We start from the raw sequence: 25,366 nt of genomic DNA, 5'->3' as shown, positions 1-25,366 counted from the left end.
TGGCTCTGCCTGTTTTGTCCATATTGGGGGGGATGAAGTGAAAGGTATGCACTGACTTGACTAATACAATGTACGGTTACACAGGTGCAGAGAACAGGTTGCAGTGACTGCTGGTACAACAATGTGCTGTTACACAGGTGCAGTTAACAGATATGCACGGAGTGGTATACTAATGGAAGCCAAGATATATGCGTATGTTCTTGGCTTATTCTAGGAAATTGGCATGTTCTTTGGTACATCATTAATTAACGGGGATTTCTGAATGCCCCCTGTGGTCACAGGTTGTACTGTCTTGATCACATGGCTTATTGTTTTGGTTTGGTATTCATAACAAACAGCCCTATACTTTAATAACATGCTAAAATATATAGAAAGCAAACTTATTTACCTTATTATATAGGTCTATTATTGATCAACTCATTAATTACTAACTCTATGATCACTATACATGATCTCTATACATGATTAAAATATCAGCTTATAGCAGGCTTAGCTTCTGCGGTATATATCTCTGATGGGCAAGCCTTGCTAAGCAGGCATTACAGCCATACAGTCAGAACATTTCTCCAGCGTTATCTTAATATAAACATAACCTTGTCAAAGGAAAAACAAGTTACTGAGGAAAAATACATTAAGGATTAGTCTAACCAACAATCTAACTGATTAAAGAAGAACTCTGCTTATAATCGTAAAATCATGAAATTCACTCAAATAATCTGCAAAACATTTAAAAGCATAGATAATCAGCTTAACCTCCTTGGCGGTATGGACGAGCTCAGCTCGTCCATGACCGCCGCGGTGCACTGCTCAGGCCCTGGTGGGCCGATTTGCACAATTTTTTTTTCAAAACACGCAGCTAGCACTTTGCTAGCAGCGTGTTGTAAGGCGATCGCCGCCGATCCACCGCTACCCGACGCGTTTGGTATGTTACATAGTTGTGTTTTCTCCAATGATGAAAATGATGGGATAGTTTAGAATCAATTAATTTGATAAGAACAGAGTCACTGGTTTCATAAACAATTTCTTCAACTAGCTAGCAAAGCTGTCTCTTTATGATAAGTCTGCTGGTACATTGTGTCTGAATGTCTCTTAAAATATTTTTCTTCTTCTAACTAAAGTAGTACTCTGCTTCAATCTATTCTGTTGCATTGGAAGCAGTTGTCATTTTATTGATGCAGCAAAAAACAAATGAATGCCTATATATATGGCGAGTCCAACGATGAAAATGCAAAGAATTATATTTAACATGTTTCCAATCCATTCAGAAAACCAATTAACTGGGTTGAGAAACTCCAACGATTCTATCTCTGAATATCTCTTTCTGAAGGCAGCTTTCACATGTTCCATATGTTTCAGGTGCCCTTCCTATTATTTCACTGTAGTTTTGATGTATGTAGTGACAACAAGCAGCTCCTACAATTGCACGTTACTCCTTGTGCTGCAGTTAGAAAATCCTCTAGTGTTGGATTTTCTATGCTGAACCAACATTTTAGTATGCCATTTAAACTCTTCATTCACTATTCCATTAGTTTGAAATATGTCATCAGTAACATTATCAAATAGTCCAGCAAGCAATTCTATATTTTGTGAGTTTATTAGGGTTAGTCCTCCTGTTCCAATCAGTCCAGTATACACACCAACTTTTGCATACCAAGGTACTTGAAGGAGTCTTCCTTTCTTAGTTCCATCAGCACTTCTCTTGTACGATGATGGATGATTGGAAATTTGGTTGGTGTGTATCTGTTCTTTCTTGACAAACCAAGTGGCGGGTGCTATTTTAATGATTGTACACCATCCTTTTCCACCTATAGGTAATAACTTGTAATGCTATATTTCCACAAGCCCAGAACCAGTTATATGGCAGTTTAATTTGTCCTAAGATGCTTCCTTGAAATGCGTAAGTCAACAGTAGTTCTCTCCAGGTTTTATTTGCAAAAAGATTTTCATATTGTTTTTCTTTTTCAGTCAACGTGCAAGTTAGTCCCTTTTCCCAGTTACAGTGTAGATTTAAGATTGTTCCTCTTGGAGTATATCCCAAATGATGTGATGAATCAGTAGAGATATTTTTGCAATATTTAGGGTTCAAATATATGTATGACTGTCCTTTGTTTAGTTGTATAGGATTTTCTCTTTCGATTGTCCACCAGGGAGCATACGTCCAGGTTGTCAATTGTAGTCCATGTATGGAGTAATTGAATTTTTCTGTAGAAAATGTCCCATAACTTGCATGTGTAGTATTTACCAATTCTTCTAGCGGTACTGGAATTGCTAGGTAAGGCATGATTTTTGCCGATAGTGGAGTATGTGAACAGATCCAACAGTCAGTCTTGCTCAAGTGCTGGGCATATTGTTGATGCATCAAGATCAATTTATTTTGAAGTTTTCCTTGTAGATTATGCCGTTTCACTTCAATATTCAGTAGTAGCGGCAGACACAGCAAACACCACAGTAGTGGCATCTTTATGGATTGTAGAATAGGATGTCAGTTTCAGCACCTATTAAAAATATAAAAAGAAAAGAGAAGCAAAACATATATAATATGCAATATTCTTGGTGACCTTCAGCATAAAATAACTACCTTCCCACGTGTGATTCTGAAACAAAAAATGTTATATTTTGATGTTACATGGTGCAGGTTGTATTCATAATAGTTTGGTCAGGTATTCAAGTTATGACAGAAAGTTCAATCTTTCCTTGCCGGTGTCTCTTTTAGCTTATCATGGTTCATCTGTAAAAATCAAAGTAATATTTTCTTTTTCTTCTGCAGAAAAAATTACATGCTTTAAATAGTGCCTCAAAAATAGCATATCACTTATGTCTTCATATGTGTCGTTATATGTCATGGCTTGTCTTAGCTTGACTTCTATCTTGTTCTTTGTAAGGTGTATTAACAGAAAAAATAATGTTCTTTAATCTTCATTACACTCTTTATTAGTAGATTATTTGATACAATTCTTCCAGTGCTCCAGTGTACTTCACATTTTTCTCCTTTGCGTACCTTTAAAGGATCATTGTCTATTTAGGCTTCACTTTTCACAGTAGGCCTCTGCTGTTTTTACATTCAGAGCGTATGTTGTAGTGCAGATGTCTGCAGAACTAACTTAGTTCCTGTATGTCAGTAACAGACATCTCCCTGTTTCAACTGTAGAAATCTTTCTTCGGTCTCTTGGTATCTGCTTCTTTAGCTAGAGCATGTCCATGTATCACTGCACAGGTAGATAGTTCCCCATCTTCACAGACTTCCTTATATATGGAATCAAAAATAAAAACATTCATCTCTTTCAGTCATCTTCTCAAGATATTATGTAGGCTATCTTCTTTTATTACAAGATAATCTTCTTCAAGATCTTGATGTAGTGTCACCATCACCATGTCTTCAAATCTCCATCTCAAATCTTCTCATCATCTTCTAATTTAACTGCTTTTATCTGTAAACTCAATCACCATATTTATCTTTCTTCAGTTCGTTCACTCACCTGATAATATACTTTATCTTAATGCCCTTCTTCTTCTGTCTATGTTCGGTTCTTAGTGGCCTACCCCTCTCTTAGTGCTATCTTGATCTGTTGTCAGCCAGTGTTTCAAAGCAGTGGTTAAGGAGCCCATACACTCAGCCGATTATCTGGCCGACCGATCGATCGCAAATCGGTCGGCCAATCGACCGATCGATGGCCGATTTCCATCGAACTGGCAGGGTGGAAAATTTAGGTCGATCTGATGAGATTGCTTATCATTTTGCATTGGCCTTAATGGAAATCTGATGGCAAAACATGCCATCAGATCGAATTTCAATAGATTTCAAACTGAAATCTATTGGAATTCTATCCTGGTAAAAAATGTTCTAAAAATACATCAGATAGATCATCAGATGCATTTCTTATCTATCTGCTGCCAATCTGACGAGTGTATGGGCACCTTTAGAGGAGTTAAAGAAGTAAAAGTCCTTCTCAGTCATCACTCAGTCATCACACTTCTTTTCAGTACTCGTCCATTTGTATTGATATTCAGCTGTTTCAAATCAGATCTTCTTATAGCTTAGCCTCTTTCAATGGCTTGTCTTCATGTTGACATCGTTGCATAGTCTTTTAGCATGTAGCTGTCTTCACTTGTCTTAGCGAGTTTCTTCTCGGCCTACATGGGATGCTTGTTTGAAGTCTTGGTGGGCCAGATAAAATACATTTTCATATGAGACTTCTATATCCTGTAGCAACATTATCCATTCTCCTAATGACAGCCCACTCCGGCCCACGTGGCGGTGATTAACAGTGACGCTCGCGCAGTACAGGCAGACCTGGAGGTCGCCCTAACGTCATCGCTGGGGACCGGGACGGAGCTGCGGCGAACGGCTGAAGGGAGAGCTGCGGCGAGGGACATGCTGGGAGCTTGCGGCTGGAGGAAGCCCCCGGTAAGTACCACTTATTTCATGTATATTGCCTGATGACTCCTTTAAGGGGTTTTAAGACTGCAGTCCTTAAGTGGTTAAAGCTTGGACACTCGTCACATAAAAAATGGGTAGGGACAAACTCTATCCAACATAAAGTAATTTTCAAAAATTATAATCAAACTTGGGAAAGTCATAGCAAAACTACAAGAGACATATGTGGTAACATTTTAACCCTGATAAGTTGTAGAACAGAGTTTAGAAAGTTTTAGGGTTGAGGCCCATGTCTTGTGTATTCTTTTTAGTCACAAACTGAAACAAAAGCAATTACATTTTTGCATATTCTGTACCAAAATAAAAGACTTGTAAAATGAAAACAAAATAACAGAATATAAAATTTAAAACCTAAAACTTTATTGTTACCTTAGGAACTTGGCTATTTAATTATGTATAGGGTATATTACTATTATTTTTGCAAATAAGGTTGTATAATCTTCGATAGTGTACAATAAGAAATTAAAAAAACACAAAACAGAAAAAACACCTTTATTTCCAAATACAATATTGTCACCATACGTTGTGCTAGAAACAATCTAAATGTTGTAATAACCAGGATGGATAAGCAAATAAAATTTGTGGGTTTAACTTATACTTAGCACTGTTTATTGTAAAGCCATATTGAATGTAAATGGAGAAATAGTGTATTTTTTCTATTTTTTACCTCAATTTCCCTTTAAAAGGCATATAAAATAAGGTAATTACTAAACAATTTTTTTCACACACTAAAAGGCTAATTTGCCCCCCAAAAAAAAAAATATATATATATATAGATAATTTAGGTGTGATTAGTAGTAATAAAGTTATTGACAAATGAACAGTGCTGATATGTAAAAATTGCACTCGTTCTGAAGTGGTTAAAGACTAGAGACTTTTGGGTAAAAATAAACAGGGCACAACGATGTCACATCGCACAGACCCATCTCTCCCATCGTTGGAGCCCACTCGCTATGCTGTCAGTATGACAGCAGAGCTCCGTGAGCTGGTCATGAGCCGATTTCATTGGCTCCTGACCCTGTGACCACTGTGAGCCAATGCGATTGGCTCACAGTGATTACAGGGCCTGGAGCCAATTAAATCTGTTGGTGTATGGACAGTTTTAGGAGGCTGCGTGATGCTGTGGCACGAGAGGCAGTGCTGTTGCTTGTATCGCAGTAACAGTATATATTGTATGGCTACCTAAACAATGAATTATATGGGGTCCTCAACCAGCAAGTATAAATGCAAGCTTTACTAAATCAGTAATGTCCTAACCCTATAGATATAACACCCCCCCCCCCATAAATACAACATTCCTTGATACTGGTGGAGTGCTCTTCCCCCCACACACACACTACCATCCACCACTGTGCCTACAATACAAAAAGTTACCTACTCAGCAAGGAGTCCTTGGGCGAGACACCCTAATGTTTCTATTTGGTGTGTCCTTAGTGGCTTCAGCTTGGAGTTCCAACAGGAGAAAAGCACTATATAATTACTGTATTATGATTATTAAATATGGGTGAAATTTTTTGGGGGACCAATCATAAACTGGAGTGAATGAATAAAGTCCTCACCGTTCCTGTATGCATCCACGAGTTAGTAGGGCTCAGTAAACTCGATATGAATGGAGTTCCAAACGTCAATGTGACAAAGGCCACAAAGTTCAATCCATCACTTACTACTTCCTCATAATTGACCTATACAATTGGATGCACTTCTGAACACGCATGCAAAGTGTCTGGTGAGAAACACCTCTAATGCACGGTCCACAGCATCAACACCGCTGCCAAGGACCACCGTTAAAGAAATCGTATCTCTCACAGTTTGTATGCATAAGTCACTTCAACAGTTACTGGCACCATGTGGCAGTCACCACCCACACGTTATAGCCGGGTGCTATGTCTTCCGTGCAGGGGACAAAGGTCCACACATATGTAGCTTCCTCTGGCGGTGCGCCAATGCAACATGCCACACGACAACACCACACTCTCAACCCCACTCAGAGGCGTGCACACATACACCAGGCTGGTGCAGACATCCTTACAGACATGCTGCACCCGCCCACCACCCAATGGTGTAGCAAAGGATCCTGGGGGCTTCAGTGTGAGTTTTAGATGGGGCCTCTGAGCACCTTATTGGTATGGAGCCTCAAAACCTTTCAAGCGCATTTTCAGTATAAATGTGCAATCAGAGGAGGAAAAACATTTTTCAACGCACATATATAGAGTTGATCATTACCAGCAAAGCACCAATGAAAAGCTAAAAGGATGGATGAAGGAAGGCTCCTCTGGTACAGGGGCCCCGATAAGGTCGCGTCCTCTGCATCAACTATTGCTCTGCTACCACCATACTGTATAGGAATATTGTGCAGTAAGTGTTGTACAGTAATACAGCAACTACAACATGTAATGTTCAGTCACAAACAGATATGTCAATCAGCTGATTGGAAGTGAAATATCGTAATACATTGTTAAATATGCCGTCAACTAACTAATCTTTGTTTCCCATCTTTCACAATCGACAAGAATATCCAAATCCAATCGTTCGTAATCTGTTGTGCCCATCAACGGAGATTATTTACAACCTATCCGACCACATCCGATCATAAATATCTGATCGCTTGAATGATTTTTTTTGCTAGAAATTGGACCATTAGTGGCCATCTTTATTATTTGCTGTTTAGCCTCTGTCCAATTTTTGGGAAGAATAGTTCCAGGAGAGGCCACTGGTTCTTCCCTTAGCTGTAGCACGGTGCAATTCATTAGGCAGGAGTTGGATGTCTGGATGTGTCACAATGGCCAAATCTGTTAAAGATCAAGCTGCCAAAGCTCACTACATGTTGGACTCTGAACACAGCCAGTGACCTACTTTTTGAATTCATCACCAAAGCCTCCCTCGATACTGGCAGGGCTCTCACAGCAGGTTAAACAGTGAAAACTGTAAGCAAAATATGTCTTACCTGTTTTCTGCACTTGAATGATTTTGTTGTAAACAGCATCTGAAGTCTCTATTAATGTTCGACTCGCTTGTATGAACTGAAAGATAAAGATGCCGTAGTTAGACCAGAAAAGGACAAAATAACTGTCCCTCTTTTTCAACCAACATCCCTGTCCCTCTTCTCTTAAAGTAGACCTGAACTCAGAACCTCTGTGCTCTAAAAGGGAAGCAACAACATAATGACCTTTAAAGAAAAACATTTCTTTGTTACAGCCGATACAAATCCTGCAATATATCTGCATTATGCCTACTTCCTGCTCTCATGGAAGCAGACATATTAACATCCTGTGTTTACAAATCAGCAGCTCTGTGGTGGCAGAGGAGATTCCTGAGCTGACACAGCTGAGAGATCAAATTACAGTGGAGATTAGTCACAGATGAGGGGGAAACATTCTCTATGTTTTCCTTCTGTCCTATGCAAAAATGCAGGTCCACTTTAAATGGACCCTGAAGTCAGTGGAATATAGGAGGTACCATTGCTGACTTCCTTTTAAAATGTACTTCCCTGACTGTTGTGCTGATCCACTGCCTCTAATAAATTCTGAATCAGCAATTAAGGATGAATATGAAATTCAGGTGTTGTATTCACTATTTCTTCACTGCACTCTTCATGCAGGAGTGTGACGTCTTAAAGGGACCATGAGCAAGCGGCATGGGTATTAATCTAAGCATACCCACGAATACTTGGTAATAATCTCTCTCTTACCGGCCCGTTTTGTAAAGCTTTCTCCTCCTGGTCCTGCCAGTGTAAATTGCATTGGGGCCGGGGACTCTCAGCGCATACATATGAAATTGCCGCCGGGAGACTAGGGCGCAGGATACAGCCGGTATATGGCTTATCCTGCTGCTGCACAAGTTCCCAGTGGTGTTAGTTACTGTTCCCCCTCTAGGTCCACGTGGCTAGTGGGGAATGATGTAATTCGGATTCCAGCTATTGCTGGAGGACAAATTACAATGTTTTAAAAGCAACTTCAGCTTCATTTTCTGACGGTGCCGAAGTTACTCACTGAGTACCGCTTTAGTCGTAATTCCTATTAAAGCGGACCCAAACCAAACATTTTTTTAATTAAAAATATTTAGTTGCACCACTCTGACACATAGAAAGATAAATAAACACTCCTTCAAACCTATGATCATTTCAGTGCATGCTTTTCACCCTTCTCTTTTTATAGCTAGGGTTATACTGGGGGCAGCCATTAGCAATTCCTCCATTGCCGGACACCATCTACTCCACCAGTTTGCCGGAAAAATCCCGGCAATTTAAAAGGAAGGGAGGGGTTCCTCCAATAAATGTAAAATATTTTATAGTTGTCATCATGCAGCTGAAAAAAAGGCTGCTATTTATTATTATAAGTTTGAAACTAGATTTTATTTCTGAAATCTTGTATTTTTAGTTTGGGTCCACTTTAAGGCCTATGGTGGCGCCGGCTGCTCCCAAATCTCCTGCGCTATTATTACAGCGCTCGACTCTTAGCAAAGTCGCGCTGTAACCCTGGAAGCGGAAGTCGGGTCATGCGGTCTGCACATGCTCCGGCTTCCTCCTATTCTCCCGTCGTCCTATCCGTGCACGAGCAGCACGTCATTGTGCTCGGTGCACAGAGGAGCTTCTGGGGTCACTTTCTTCTTAGTGTTACATAAATATGTTGTTTATTAGAAAAAAAAACAGTACTTGTAAGTGTGCTTCCTCACGATATTTCAATTTGTAACAACAGTTAGCAATCCAATTATCAATGCAGCTTTTGACCAAATGTCGCTCTTGTCTGCGTGTAACTCCTTAATAGACACTCTCATCACTTCTCATGTCCATGTATCCTCGGGCCACTCTCACACTGGGGCGTTTTCATAGCGTTGCCGCACAGCAAAGAAAGTCTATGGGGCCTTTCATACCAGTGATGCGCCGTGGCGGAAGTGTCGTTTTTGATGCTCAGCTGCTGCGAGCCCATCACTGCGTTGTCAAGAATCTTGCATGGCGTAGTGAGTCAAACTGGAAGTCATGCAAGTATATGGCTCTGCAGAAATGTAAAACCGTCCGCCGCATGTATTCGCCCTGTGCATGCACAGAACTATATTTTGATAATACATTGCAATGCAATTAATCTTTTCGGCCACAGGAAACGAGCGCTAGAGAGCCTCACTTTCTGATTGGCCTGATGCCAGAACGGGGAATAATGCAAAAATCCCTGAAGGCTGTTCTTAGCGTTACACCACGTAGGTTTCGGCCCTCAAGCCAAAACCTACGTGTTTCGTCATCTGACTTATCAGAGGCAGTCCTGATAAGTTGGATGATGATACAAATAGTAGCAATAAAGTCCAGTGTGCACAACTATGATTTGAATGCAGTGTTCTGATTTATTGCATATGTCAACGCAAGTTGTGCTGACATATGCAATAAATCAGAACACTGCATTAGAATCATAGGTGTGCTGACTGGACTTTATTGCTACTATTTGAATCGGTGGGTGTCGTGGCTTGGCACCTAGGTCAAGCACCCAACATATCGGAAAGGTGTGCCACTACAGAACGGTTTGTGTTTGGGATGATGAAACATGTTGGGTTTGGTCTTATGGGCAGGAAGTGACCAGTGCGCTTAGTGGAGCAGACGTCCTCAGGGTTTTATTGAAATTATCTTATGTTTGTGAGTAGTACTAGCAATTGTTATGTTAAACTAAATGGTTTTACACTATGTTAGCCTGGTTTCTAGTCTCTACAGTGTTGCTGGGCCTGTTGGTGTAAACAGAGGAGAGGCCAGCGGCGGAGTCTGTGGAATCTGGTGGGAGTGACAGCTAAAACCCCATACATATGCTCAACAACGGTCTTTTATGCAGCACAATTATCAAACAACTTTTGTTGTGAAACAAGTTGAACAACCAAAAAAAGTTGCTTGCTATTGTTCAAACAACTGATAAGACGTCAATCCAACTGTTGGACATCTTATCAGTTGTGTGAACAATAGCAAGCAGCTTTTTTTTGGTTGTTCAACTTGTTTCACAACAAAAGTTGTTTGATAATTGTGCTGCATAAAAGACCACTGTTAAACACTTAAGGACCAGGCTATGCTGCACTGATCTGTGCTGCGTGGGCTCTACAGCCCACAGCACAGATCGTGAAATAGCCAGGGTGACCAGACTTCCCCCACCCCCCTTTTTTCCCCACTAGGGAGATGTCCTGCTGGGGGGGGGGTCTGCAAAGCAATTCCCAGCCGCCCTGTACTTCCCTCCCTACCCTTCTTCCTATGGGCCGCAGAGGACGGCGATCCGTCCTGTGCCACCTCTGTTAGGCTTCAGCATATCAGATGTCGGCGCTGTATGATGTAAGCAGCGGGGATTTCTTCTTCCGATCGCGGCTCACAGGCTGTTCACAGAGACACCCTCCGTGAACTGACATGGAAAGGCCGCTCGAACGAGCAGCCGTTTCCATGGGAAACCACTTGCGACCTGCCGACGCCTATCGGCGTTATAAATGAATTAAATAGGAAGGTGATGGTACTTTGTGTATTGGTTAATATCCCTGCATAATATAGGGTGGGGCCAACCCAAATATTTAAGAGTATATAACTATTTGGCAATAAAAGGTCATAGGGCCACCATATTTATACCAATATGCAAAATCAATTTATTACAATAAGATTCAATACAAAGCACAGTCCCCTGGATAAATCCCTCAAATAGTCAATAAAACCCTCCCCACATTTAAAAAACAAAACATGCGGATCCTAAATCATGCATGAGTGGTCCAATGCCTATAGTTGGGTATAAATCAAACAATCATTGGTTTAAGCCTGAAAGGCTATATGTTCACCTCACAATCGCCCGCGCATACATCCACCTTCCAAACTGCCACAATGTCCCAATTGTATAATGGGGGCCCCCCTCTCACTCTCCCTTTGCCCGTTATGAGCAATGGATAATTTGGCTTCCAACTTTCAAATCACAAGTTCCAGTATAAGGAATCAGAATTTCCGGATATCTTGTCACATCACAGCCTTAGGTATAATGTATTTGAAAAATGGATGGGCCTCACCCGTACAATGGTTCCTTATATATCCATCCAGTACCACTTATTCCTCACGGAGGATCCAGTATTTTGAGGCCATGCGCATAGTAACTCCAATGTCCCCGCAGATTGCCGGTATGGATGACTTCATTGCGTGTGGACTCAACACGCGAACCACGCCAGCCACGCTGGTACTGGATACAAGGTTGTTGCGGCCGCTGGAGGTGACGTCACTGGCATGCAACCACTCAGCCAGACGGAACTCCGCCCACCGACGCGTTTCACGCCCACATTGGGCGTTTCATCAGGGTGTGGCCTATGCGGCCTTTGCATTCGCTTAAAAACAGTCCCATAGCTCCTCCTATTGTGTAACCATAACAACCAATAGGCTTTACTTGTTAGTTCATACGGAGGCTGTACTGGGCCATGGATACAAACATATCAGTTCTTATTATTGTAAATATAGCTTCCAGAGAAAGTTCCCTCAGGATGTCACTGCCATTATGGAGGTAGATATATATATTGATCATTCAGGGCAAATCCGCACACATAAAGATTTATGCAAAAACCAATGTGTGCATATTAAGCAAATTCTCAGAAGGGACAGTAGAACAAAGCGGAAGTCCGTATCTATCCGTGGCATAGTACATTAATCACTGCGGCACCATTCACACTGCATGCATTACCCCTGCAGTATATATTTTCTACATAACATACAGTGAATTTGCCTAAGATTGGTTCCAATACTATCTGTATCTATTATGTCTCAGAAACGGAGAAAGATCCAATTCCGCGTTTAGACCTAGGGGGGTCACTGTACCTAACTTAAAGATCCACATTGCTTCCTTGCAATAGAGAACCTCATCAAAATCCCCCCTCCTCCCAGAGATCTTTAGACTATATAATCCCTTCACCACTGTTCCCCTCAAAGAGTTGTCATGATATTCCCTATAATGATCATATATTGTCCCTGTAGCTTTTCCTCCTGTGATTTTTCCAAAATGTTCTAATATCCGCTCCTTTAAACTTCTTTTTGTCTTGCCCACGTACATGAGTTTGCATGGGCATTGAATTTAATATATTACTTTAGTGGTATCACAGTTTATGAAAGACCTAATTGTAAACTCGTTTTTTCCATCACTGCTATGAAAGACATTAGTACGTTCAACATAGGGACACAGTTTGCATTTTGAACATTTATACATTCCAACTGGCCTCCTACGGTCCAGCCAGGTTGAGGGGTTTCTCTGTATCTCACTATTTACTAAATAATCTCTCAAGTTAGGTGCCCTCCTGGCAGTGATAAGGGGGCGTGGCCCTACAACTTTGGCAACCTCCTGGTCAGCAATCAAAATGGGCCAGAATTTTGTAAGTAATTCATTCAAACCTTCCCAATGGGATCCAAACCCGGTTATGAGCCGCGTATGTCCCCCTACCTCCGCACTTCGCGGCATCCCCCTGGGGGCCAGCAATTCTTGCCGGTCCTTGCCCCAAGCCCTCTTAAGTGCCCTGCACAGAACTGACTGGGAATAACCCGTCCCGGAATCGTTGGTACATAAGTCGGGATTCCTTTTTTAAATCCTCATCTCTGCCACAGTTCCTACGTAACCGGAAGAACTGACCATAGGGGATACCTCTCTTAAGGGGCACTGGGTGATGACTGGCGGCATGTAGAAGTGTATTCCCAGCCATAGGCTTACAAAAAGACGTGGTCACAACCGTCTCCCCCTCCACTTTTAACATATGATCTAAGAAGGAGATTTCCATACCAAATGTGTATGTCAGTCTAATATTTCTATTATTTTGATTCAGCTTGGCCACGAATTCACCAAGCTCCACAGCTGTTCCAGTCCACGCCACCAGTACATCATCCAAGTACCTAATCCAGAGGGCGACGTGTGCACCATATTCGGGACTTGGAAACACCTCCTCCCTTTCCCAGAGTCCCAAATGGAGACATGCATAGGCTGGTGCACACGACGCCCCCATGGACGTACCCCTCAATTGATGGTAATACTGCCCCTCAAAAATAAAACAATTACGGGTCAGGATCAGTTCCATAGATTCAACAATAAAGGCATTATGGGCCACTGCAGAGGGATACCGCTCACGGAGGAAGTTAGGCGTTAGGCGGTCGTTAAGTGGTACATGTGTATGGGGTTTTAGGCTTGCTGGTCAGCTTTGGGTGTCCTGAGTTTTCTCTGAGGATACATAGACACAAGCAGCGAAGAGAGTGTCTATTAAGGAGTTGCACACAGACAAGAGGAATGTTTGGTCTTGAACCGGATTGATAATTGGATTGCTAACTGGTGTTGCAAATCGGAATATCGTGAGGAAGCACACTTTCAAGTATTGCTTTTTCTAGTAATTAGAAGCTGTTTTTGAGTGTATTGGTCTTGGACTTAAAACTGTGATACTGTTTATGAAATAGTAACAGAGAAAACAGCATGCGGCTTGTATTAATGCTTTAGCATACCTCTGAGTTTCCAGAAACACTGAACAGAGAAGAGTTCCTGAATTTTTAGCACGGTCATTGCCAATCATGAGCTGCACCAATATGACCACTCTCTATAAAGCTGTTGGATCAGACCAATACCAGGAAACCATTTTGATATTAAGATTTTGGCACCAAATTACTAAGGGCTCATTCACACTAGCTAATGCGTGCACAAACCCGATTTCATGCACGCGTTATGACGGGAAGTTGCAGTTTGACGCAGATCAGCTGCACTAGTTCTTAATACAACCGATGGGAAACCACTTGCCCCATACGATTAAAAGCTCTCAGAGGCATTACAACGTAATGCTCTGGAGCGCTTTGTCTAATGTGAACAGTAACCTGAAAGTCAATAGACTATCATGTTACTTTTCTTACAGCATCCTAGTTGCGTTCCTTCAAATTGGACGGAACAGCTCCAAGTGTGAAGGAGCCCTAAAGAGAGAGACTATTTAACTCCGTTTTAACATTGAATACCTAAGCCAGTTCCAAAGACTTATACATTTTCATAAACAATGCATTTGAAATGAAAAAATGGCAAAATGAAAAAGTATCTCTTGATAGCAACAGGCCCTTGGTGATGATTTAATCTCCGTGTAAACCCAGGGGGTGACCTCTATCAATAGACTCTCAATGGTAGCTACAGGCACACTGTTTTGGGATAAATCAGATGACCTCTATGTGTCTGTCACATTCTGTGTCTATCACCCTCTGACTCTATGCCACATTAAGTACTTCTCAATATCTGTCAGTCTAGTGCTGGCAAAACACATTAAATGGGCACTATGGCAAAAAATTGTAAAATTTAAAATATGTGCAAACATATACAAATAAGAAGTATGTTTTTTCACGAGTAAAATAAACCATTAATTACTTTTCTCCTGTGTTGCTGTCACTTACAGAAGGTAGTAGAAATCTGACAGAAGCGACAGATTTTGGACTAGTTTATCTCTTAGGGGATTCTCAGGGATTTATTTATTTTCAAAAGCACTTAGTGAATGGCAGTTGCTCTGTCCAACTGCCAAAAAACTGTAGCGAGAAGGGAAGCTGGCCAGCATCATAGTTTAAATCCTTTATAAGGAATATCTTTATAAAGAATAAAAGCCTTCCTGAGAATCCCTTATGAAGAGATGGACTAGTCCAAAACCTGTCACTTCTGTCAGATTTCTACTACCTATTTATGGCTCATTTTACTCTGGAAAAAAACATACTTCTTGTTTGTTTATGTTTGCACATATTTTAAATTTTAAAATTTTTCGCCATAGTGCCCCTTTAAGATGTGATTGTACGATGCCATCCATTCACTAAAATGATCAAATCGATAAGGAATCATTCAGTCTAAATAAGAATGATGGATTTCTCAGCCAACTTGACTTAAACATCAAGCTAGAAAAACTGGCTGCAATCACCTGGCTGTGTTCAGTCATGTTTTAAATAAATGCAGTCAGTTGGTTGTAAGTGAGGAACACTAACTGCTTTTCCTCGTGGCTAATATGCATGTTGTATTATAAGGGATTTAAAAACTGTGCTATTATGTTTAAAGGGTGCCTGAACTCAGAGGATTACGGAAACTGATATCTTTATTTCAACTGATCATCATACATGTTCTTGGCCATCAACTGAAAGTAAAATGGCCACACAATTATGTTCTGTGATTACTTCAGATGACCATGGCATCTCATGCTATCCTAAGGAGATGGTAGGTTGAGCAGCCAGTACCCTAGTTTGTGCTGCCAAAGGAACTACAATAGGGATCAAATAAATATATATCAGCCAAATTGGTGGACTACTGAGGAGTGGGCCTCATTATGCATTTGTCTTGCCCTGAGACTTTACAGCACACATTGACCAATTCATGTCATGAACTGTCCCTTCCAACAGACCTCACAATCTAAATGCCATGCCAATAGACGTATGCTAATGCCCTTACTATAGTTTAAGGCCAATTTGGGAGGAAGCAAAAAAACCAGTGGTGAAACCAGTATGCCTGAAGAAAACTCACATAAACATGGGGAGAACATACATACTCCGTGGAGATAGTGTCAGGGCCAAAATGCAAACCTTTTCTTTAGTGCTACAAAGCAACAGCGCTAGCCTCTCTGCCCCCTGCGCACATACTGAACGGTCATCAGAAAATATTACAATTATGTTGGGTAAGGAGAATGTAGTGTATGTGTAGCTTAATGGTATGTATCTCTCATTGGGAAACTGCACTTAAAATTATGGTTCACTGGTACATTACCCCAGTAAAATTAGCTAAATTCAACAGATGTTGGAGAGAATGTGGAGAAACAGGCACACTACTACATGTCAACATGCTCAGCTTTTATGAAGTGGTGAATGAAAATGTGGATATTGGGAAAGCTATAGATGTAGTGTACTTGGACTTTGCAAAGGCTTTTGACACTGTTCCCCACAATAGCCTGGTGGAGAAGCTGAGGATATAGGAACTAGGAGGAAATGTGATAGAGAACTGGTTAAAGAGAACCAGAGACGAAGCACCCTCATGTATTTTATTACATTTATCAGTGGGAACATGACAATAAACACCTACCCTGCTTTTAGTTTCATTCTTATCTGCTTAATTAATATATAATCAGCTGTGATAAGAATCCCCGACTGAGCATTCAGTCTAAAGGTTCGTACACACGCCGGACTGGAGGCAACGACGGGTCTGTCGTCACCTCCCGCTGGGTGGGCGTTCCAGCGACAGTCCGGCAGGTGTACAGTCTGTCGGCGGACTGATACGGCTGTTTCTGAGCGATCCGCCCGGCGGATCGCTCAGAAACAGCCGTATCAGTCTGCAGACAGACTGTACACACGCCAGACTGTCGCTGGAACGCCCACCCAGCGGGAGGTGACGACGGACCAGTCGTTGCATCCTGTCCGGCGTGTGTACGGACCTTACGTTTGACCTGGAATCATTATAGCTGAGTCACTCTTCTGTGGAGTCTTTTCAAGCCCAAGCCTGCCCCCTCGAGGCTCAGCTTTCCTGCTTTGCATACTATGAGCTCTGATGACATGGGAGGGGCTGCTGCTGCTGAGAGAGAAGCTCTGAAACAACAGACAAGTGTGGCTGCAATATGATCTGTGTGCACTCTGTATAGATCAGGGGTCTCAAACTCAATTTACCTGGGGGCCGCAGGAGGCAAAGTCAGGATGAGGCTGGGCCACATAAGGGATTTCACAAAAAAAGTCCTTAAAGGGACTCCGAGCAGTGCAAAAACTATGGAAAGATGCATATCATTTTAAAGCTCTCTTTCTCCTCTTACCAATGATATATAAACAGTCACCCTACGCCTTTTAGTTTTCGCTATTTTCGCGATCGAAATTGCAGCGGTCGCGACTTCGATCACGAAAATAAAGAAAACTAAAAGGCGTAGGGCGACGATTTAGGTGTCGTCAGAAAGAGGAGAAAGAGAGCTTTAAAATGATATCCATCTTTCCATAGTTACATTGTATTACACAGGGCGACTCTTTCCTAAAGTCAGCAGCTCCATTCTGCTGAAAAAGTCGCCCTGTGTAATACAATATACAATATAACGTCCCCACCTAATGACTTAGATTATTCAAAGTCCTGTTTTGACAATGTCCTCTATTGTTGGACTCTAATACATATAATACTTCTGCACAGTCCAGGAATTAAACATATCAGTTCAGTTATATCAGTGGTTCTTTCCACATCCCATTTACATAGAGTAGGACCAATGTTCAATAATGTACTCTCACCGGTGTCCAGAGGCTGATATTTATAGACATCAGCAAACACACTTCATTACTAATCCACACAGCAGTTTTCCTCGGCAACTTCCCCCTATATACGTCTCAAAAAAACACAACAAGGGAAAGGACATAGCGTAATCCTGTTTCAAACAGCTTCCAAAACAACTCCCTCCACCAGTGAAGTTTGTAAACCAGAGACACCCTGCGTGTGTGTGCTATCAGCATGCACCCCACACCGCTGATACATACAACGCTCACCAGATTGTTTGGCTGACCGGTTACAGACCAGCAACTGCGTTTAAGGTGTCATACATCAAATGGATTTTCACCAAGCCAACTGTCTCATAGACGTCCTCATCCGCTCTCCCACATTTGCGTCTTCCACTGCCGTCGCGCCTGAGGCCCCGCCCTACCGGTTTCGTCAATGATAACTCATCAGGGGCTTTAAAATGATATGCATTTTTCCATAGTTTCTGCACTGCTTGGAGTCCCTTTAAATATCATTATTAACTGTTTTAATTATGTCTTCTGAACATGAAGTGTCCTACCTTATAGTTCGCTTCAGTGCTCCCATTACAAGTTATCCGCCGTGTCCCGCCGCAAAACGAGGGCTCAGAGCCCCCAAATCGCCCGGGGGGCAATCCGCTTGCATTTCCTGGAAGGGGCTGAGCTTTCAGCTTCAGCTCTGCCCCTCCTGACGTCAACCGCCGCGGATCTCCGCCTCTGCCCGCCCCTCTCACTCTTCCTTCACAGAGAGGGGCGGGGAGAGGCGGCGATTGACGTCAGGAGGGCAGAGCTACAGCTGGAAGCTCTGCCCCTCAGCGCAGTCGTGGATGTTTGCCCAGGGGATTTGGGGGCTCTGCAGCCCTCGTTTAGCGGCGGGGATGCGGCGGATTACTTGGGAGCACTGAAGCGAACTATAAGGTAAAATAGTTCGCTTCCGTGTCTCTTTTGCTTTTGCCAGCGCGGGCCACAAAATATTGTACCGAGGGCCGCAAATGGCCCGCGGGTCGCGAGTTTGAGACCCCTGGTATAGATAATGATGATGACTGCAGTTTCATTCCTATGAGAGAGACTTCCTACAGGCAGCTGCACATCATACCAAAATGAAAGCACACAGATGAAAGGCTGCAGCAGCCTTTCTCATATAGCCTAGACAGCAGCCTAGTCTCATATAGCCTAGACAGCACATCCAGAACAACTCATAACCCGGAAGCAGAAGGGATATGAGCCGGCGGCCATATTGGATTTTTCCTGGAGCAATAATGGATAAAAAAACACTAAAAAAGGCACACCAGAGCGGCAAAATTATCAGGTAGAGCATTTATTCTTTACAGGCTACCGAGTGATATGTTTATTTTGTGTGAAACGTTCATCTCTGGTTCCCTTTAAGGGATAGAAGAGTAGTGGTAAACGGAACATACTCAAAATGTGAAACTGTTAGAAGTGGGGTACCGCAGGGGTTAGTACTTGGTCCAATTCTATTCTATGTATTTATTAATGATCTAGAAGACGGAATACAGAGTAATGTAGCCATCTTTGCAGATAACACAAAATTATGCAGAATTATCAACACTAACACAGATAAGTGACAAATTACAACAGGACCTTGACAACATGGCCATATGGGCAGGCTCGTGACATATGAAATTTAATGTTGATAAATGTAAAGTCATGCACCTTGGATGTACCAATGATAGATCATCATAAAATAAATGGCATACAGCCTGGAACATCAATCAGACTAGGAGAAGATTCTACATATAGGTATGAGTGATACAGAGAACACAAACTTGAAATAATTCATCTACTTTGCGCCAGACAGGCAATATCCACAGTATGGAAAAACATTGAACCACCAGACATAGATTATATACAGTAGAACATCGTTATAGTAAACTCTAAAATAGTAAACCTCTGGATATAGTAAACTCAGTTCCTCAGGTCCCAACAAATGTGTCTGTATAAATATACTATGCATGACCAATTCAGATATAGTAAACTACCGTACTTTTCCTCATCCCTTGGAGTTAGTTATAAATGGATTCTACGGTTTTAAAAACAGCCAAACTTAACTTGGATATGGAACACAGACTATTGACGTAAACAACTATTTTGTAACAATACTGTCACTAAATGATATCATCCTTAGCAAATATACATTAGGTCAGACAAGAATCAATATACCCTTAAGTTGTAAACTATATGCATGGAGTCATCCATTTCATTCTTATTAAAATTCTGACCAACACTTTGGTCGTTCTTTTGTTGGTTTTGTTACCGATTTAGTATAATTTGAATTGCTGATTGTTGATACATATAGCCTTGGTTAACCATTGAATTTCACTCACAAATTGTATACAGGTAGTCCCCGGTTAACAAACGAGATAGAGACTGTAGGTTCGATCTCAACCTGAATCTGTTCTTAAGTCGGAACACTCTGCCCTCTCTGTCCCCTGTACCTCTTCTGTGCCCCCCTGTGCCTCCAGTGTCCCCCTCTGTTTCAAATCTGCACTATGTGCCTGCTTATACAAGTTTAAAAGCCATTTTTTCTTTGAATTTTTTAAAATCGATTTTCTCATAAACTACAAGTCCAATTTGAAATTTTTTGGGGGGCTTGTTCCCATGGAAATGTTATAGACTACATATCCCAAGGTGCACTATGCCTGCAGCCAATCATGGAGGCGGCTGTTATTACGCCTTCTTGCGCGGCGTCATGCTAATGCGCTGGCCCGCTCTGTCCAATAGGAACGCACTGTGGGATTCCCTGGTGACGTACTTGCATCCCAGGCTCCCGTGCGCTGCACACGTGATGTTTTCTGACCTATCAGAGAATGAGCCTACCGGAAAATCACGCTCACCGGTGATTACGTTTGTAACGGCTCGATACACCATCTATTAAAGTAACTCTTTATAAATTCTGCCCAGTAGCTCAGTCTCCAGCGTTCCCTGACGACGGCGGAAAGCCGAAACCGGTCGGAACTGGAGACTGGGCAAAATTATTGATTCCGTGAGACCTTTTAAACTGTGTATTGGTATACACTACATGCTTGTTTTTACCAAGGGTCCCTGTCAAAAGGACCCTTAAAGTAAGCTATTGTATATGTGCTATGTACCTTGAATTTTATTAAACTATGGTATTTTGATGACAGTGAGTGACCTTTTGATGAATTTTTCTCGGTGATGGTCACTCTCTGAATGTTTACACTGTGGTGGAACTGCAGATACCTTGATGCTTCCTAGCGCTGTGGAGTTTTTTGCTTAGACTTTGTGACACCTACTGTGGATGTGGTTTCCTCCTGAGCAGCTGGCGAAGGATACTTTTATTTGGAGCAGCGCCTGTATTTCCATTTTAAAAACGTGACTGAATCCATGTAGTTCGTAAGTCGGCGGATCGTTCGTAAGTCGGCCGTTCGTAAGTCGGGAACTACCTGTACTTGCTTTCTGTATTTTGTCCATGACGTTTTGGTTATTTAAATAGTCGGTAATAAAACTGAAAACTAATTTGAACCATTGTATTGTTTTTGATGTTCACTCAATAAAAAATTTCAAGTTTGAAAAAACACAAAACAAAAACGTTAGTCAACACTGGTACCTCACATATTCCTTATTTTAGGATTAGAAACCATTTAGTGTACATGATTTCAAAGAAATCAAGAAATTATTTTGCCACGTGACAGCTACTTCAACCAGCCAGAGACCTATAAATTGATCACATGATCAAACCAGTGAACATGCTTAATGAGAAACTGACCATATCTGTTTATCTTTAACACTCCTTGTTCTGTTCAATAATGTCCTATTATGAAAATGCATAATACTATGTTTCTAATTGGTTTTTTTTCGAAGCTAAAAGAATTCAGTTATCCTAACATGTAAAATCGTTTCACTTACAGGTGGATTCTGGAGGCTACCTCCATTTGTTATAATCTCCCTACCAAAGCAAGGCTGTTCCTGATAGGTTTAGTCTTGTAACATTTTACATAATACATAATTGCTACAGGATGAGACCCCTAGTAACTTCTCCATCAGATGGCCAGATTTATGGGAACACAAGCACAGAGAATAAATGCGCATGGGCGGCACTACATTGGGGCACGCTGGGACAATGTCCAACCCCCCCTTGGAAAATACTGTGCCCCCCTGCTCAGTAACATACAGTTAACTGTTTCCAGGCTCCAGGAATGTACAGTGATAGGGTCTGAACAAAAAAAACTCTCCATTTCAGCTTGAGTCTATGAAGGCACTAAGTAAACTAAGGATCTTATCCATTTGCCGTAAATACCTCACAACCCTTGCCAGATCCCTTGTAACTAATGTAAGCCTGCTGATTGTATGTTCTACCATTGTCAGTCAACAGGAATAGAGTCTGACGAAGGCTTACAAGCTGAAAGCTTACGGTTTTTATTTTAAATTAGGACATAAAGTAGAGTTTGTATTTTGCAGACAGGAAGTTTTGAATCAGGATAATAATCCTGATTCAAAGCTTAAAATACAAGCTCTAGTCTCCAGCAATACTTAGCTACAAAGATAAGGAATTAAACACACAGAGTTTCTCTCCCTCCTGCCTTTTCCCCCTCCCCTTGCTTGTAGAGTCGTGAGTCACAAGCGGTTGGAATGATTTGTCTGTGATCTGTCCACACAGGAGCAGCTTGTTAGCAAGTAAGGATTAAAGTGTAGCAGAGGCGACAGAGAAGGGGACATTTTTTTTTTTATACATACCCGGGGCTTTCTCCAGCCCCATGCGCACAGATCCACGGCCGCCGGAGGGATAAGTAAAGAGCGCACTTCTCTTGCGCAGACTGGGCACAACTGAAAGAAGTTACGGGACCTGGCACCAGAGCTGCAGGCAGCAGAAGACGGCGGCATGGGAGCGATCCGTGCACATGCGGCTTGAGGAAGCCCCAGGTGTGTATAAAACTTTTTTTTTCTCCGTCTCTGTTTTCCTTTAAAGCATGCCAACAAACTAGTCAAGTATATCTCTAGGCAAGGTTTCTTCAATAATAGCACCATCATTAGGACAATTTGCTCTGCTCAAAAACCTCTGAGTGCTGCTTGTGATGTTATCATTTGGTTCTTACCATGAAATAGTTAGCCTTAAAATTATTACTTGAGTTAGGCAAAAAATATTGAAAGATTGCCATACAGACATCAATTTTCATCACCCAAATGGACCCCACCAGCCAGCCATCGTGCCTCCCGAAAATTTTGAAGCTGGATCCACCCCTGTAAGTGTCTACCTATTTAAAAAAATAAACATGCTAAGTTCTCTTGTGCCATGCATCTGCTTGATGTAGATGGATCAGTGTTTGCCCTCACAGGAAATAAGTAAAAACATTGAAAAAGCGGTTTCCAGAGTTGCAAACGGAAGCAGAAGTCCCAATTCCATATGATCCTAAATGGCCAAATTTGGAAAGGGAATTCATATAGAGAAGACTCCCATGGCTTTTCCATTTGCTCTTAGTTCTGCTTTGTAGACTGGACTTCAGCCGGTTCAGACTGCCTTACTGTAAACAATGAGATGTGGCCTGGGCCTGTGATGACTCTGAGAGCATAGAGATAAAGGCATGGGTAGGGGATTACATCTGAAAAGTTGCCTGGAATCCCTGGTAGATGTACTGTAATGGGGCAATTAGGCTTTAAATAAAGTATATAAATAGAGCAGGAGTACATATAGCTTGTGCAGATGCATTGCAGACTGCCTGGCTGTGATATATTTTCCATTTCTGTGCAGTACATTGCTTCCCCAAGCTATGCAGAACATGAACATATGGTGTGAAACCGTAAACTGCAAGTTTTGTAAAGGTACAGAATATATATATATATATATATATATATATATATAGAGAGAGAGAGAGAGAGAGAGAGAGAGAGAGAGAGAGAGAGAGAGAGAGAGAGAGGGAGGGAGAGAGAGAGAGAGAGAGAGAGAGAGAGAGAGAGAGAGAGAGAGAGAGAGAGAGACCATACGCGCTCTCTACCTCTGTGCTTGGCCTTTCCTGTTTTAGAGTTAATGGCTCTTTATGTAGCCCTGAATTGAAAGCCAGTGCTGAATCAACAATGTAAAGGCCTTTCAGCCTTCCATTTATCGAAAAAGTACAAAAATAGAAACAGCTGAACATAACCACACACTTAGGTATACAAACGTATTACCAATGAGTCATTAAATTGATTTTTTTTTTTATTTTTAAATTTTGCTATTGTTACATCATAGTCATAGACGTGGCAAGTCCTATTATAAGAGCAGCCTTGTGGAAGGATACATAGTGGAGGTTGAGAAAACACCTTTGCAGTACTGGAATGAATAATGTTAAAAAGAAATTTTCCTGCGCTGCCCTCTCACTTAGGATAGACTTCAATAATTCCAAGGTACTGCTCCTGGTTGTTGGGTGGTGCCAGTGACCTAGGTAGAACAGGTTTCCTGCTCCATGTCGGGAGACACTGCACCTGTCGCTTTGGCCAAGCACAGGGTTGGAGAGGACGGCTGGCAGGCCTGAGAAGCGCTATTGATTTTATCAACATTGTAAGTGCAATTTTTATGCGTGAATTTTTAAAGTAAAGAAAGTATTACACCAAAGGAGCACTCTTGTCTCTTCTACAGTACTGGAATGAATCCAGTACTGCAAAGGTGGCTGCTGGAGATATACATAGAGAGCGCACGTCTCTCATGTCAGAGTGGCCGCGACTGGCTGAAGTTGCAGGACTTGGTAATGGAGCTGCAGAAGGCTGAGGACGGCAGCGATATCTATCCTTACAGGGCTGGAGGAAGCCCCAGTTATTTAAAAAAAATATGTATCTTTTTCAGCTCTGGTTTCCTTTAAGGGATGGGGGGGGGGTTAATGGCTGCAATACTGTACACAGTGCAGTCATTACCCCTACTGGTCCCCAAGTGCAGCTGTTAATTCTTCCTGGCCCCCAAGTGCAGCCATTAACTTTGCTGGGTGGATTTATATTGGAGTCAATAAGAAATTCCAGCTTAAGAGGGTCAAATATTGGAGTCGACTTATACACCAGGTTGATTTATATTCAAAGATATACGGGTACTGAGATTATAACAACAGTGGAGAACACCAGAGAACATAGGTGATGGAGCAATTTTGGATAGTCCCTGGATATTATCATACTGGTGTATGGTAGAGGCAGAATGGGAACTATTTTGTTGGTTAGAGTAGGAAGCTTGAACTGAATCCTAGATCACCTAGGATCTCAGCATGTTGTACACGTACCCTAGGGGGTAGCACTTCTGATGGTTACAAGAGGTTATGTGGGCTTGATAGCCTTAAAGCAAACATGAAATAAAAACAAACAGATACTTATCTAAGAAGGGGGAAGGCACTGGGTCCTATGGAGCCTTCCAGCCTCTTACTGTCCCCTTGTTTCAGGGCTGTCTCCCCCCATTCAAATCTCCCGATGTGGGAGGCTTTGGAAGTCTTTGGCGCACTACGGAGCCGTCTGTCTTTTGAGCACTCGGGCTCCTGAAGACTTCTGAAGCCTTCCAACGCAGAAGAGAGCAGTCTCCAACCTATCAGTCAGAGACCAATAACAGGGGTGACAACGCTGGAACGAGGGGACCAGGAGAGGAGAGTGAAGGCTCTATAAAACCCAGAGCCTTCCCTCACCTTAGGTATGTATCTGTTTTTTTTTTGTTTTTTCAAAATCGATTCAGCCTCATTTTAAGTACAAAAATTGTAATTTTTTGAAAAAAATATTTTAGCTAATAAAAAGCAGTAGTAGATGCT

General features: G+C 41.9%; 1 protein-coding gene across 5 annotated transcripts in view; it reads right to left on the bottom strand.

Annotated features, from left to right (window-relative positions):
* Nucleotides 1-25,366, bottom strand: part of LOC137541038 (inactive phospholipase C-like protein 2) — a 478,057-nt gene that overhangs the window by 84,959 nt on the left and 367,732 nt on the right. For all 5 annotated transcript variants that reach the window (XM_068262181.1, XM_068262185.1, XM_068262182.1 and 2 more), the window contains one exon: nt 7,380-7,455. In XM_068262181.1, the coding sequence (XP_068118282.1) occupies nt 7,380-7,455 (76 nt within the window). The remainder of the gene's footprint in view (nt 1-7,379; nt 7,456-25,366) is intronic.

This window comes from Hyperolius riggenbachi, chromosome 12 (genome assembly GCF_040937935.1).
Source record: "Hyperolius riggenbachi isolate aHypRig1 chromosome 12, aHypRig1.pri, whole genome shotgun sequence".
Lineage (NCBI taxonomy): Eukaryota > Metazoa > Chordata > Amphibia > Anura > Hyperoliidae > Hyperolius > Hyperolius riggenbachi.
Note: the sequence above shows the minus strand (reverse complement) of the source record. Positions and strands in the feature narration are given on the sequence as shown.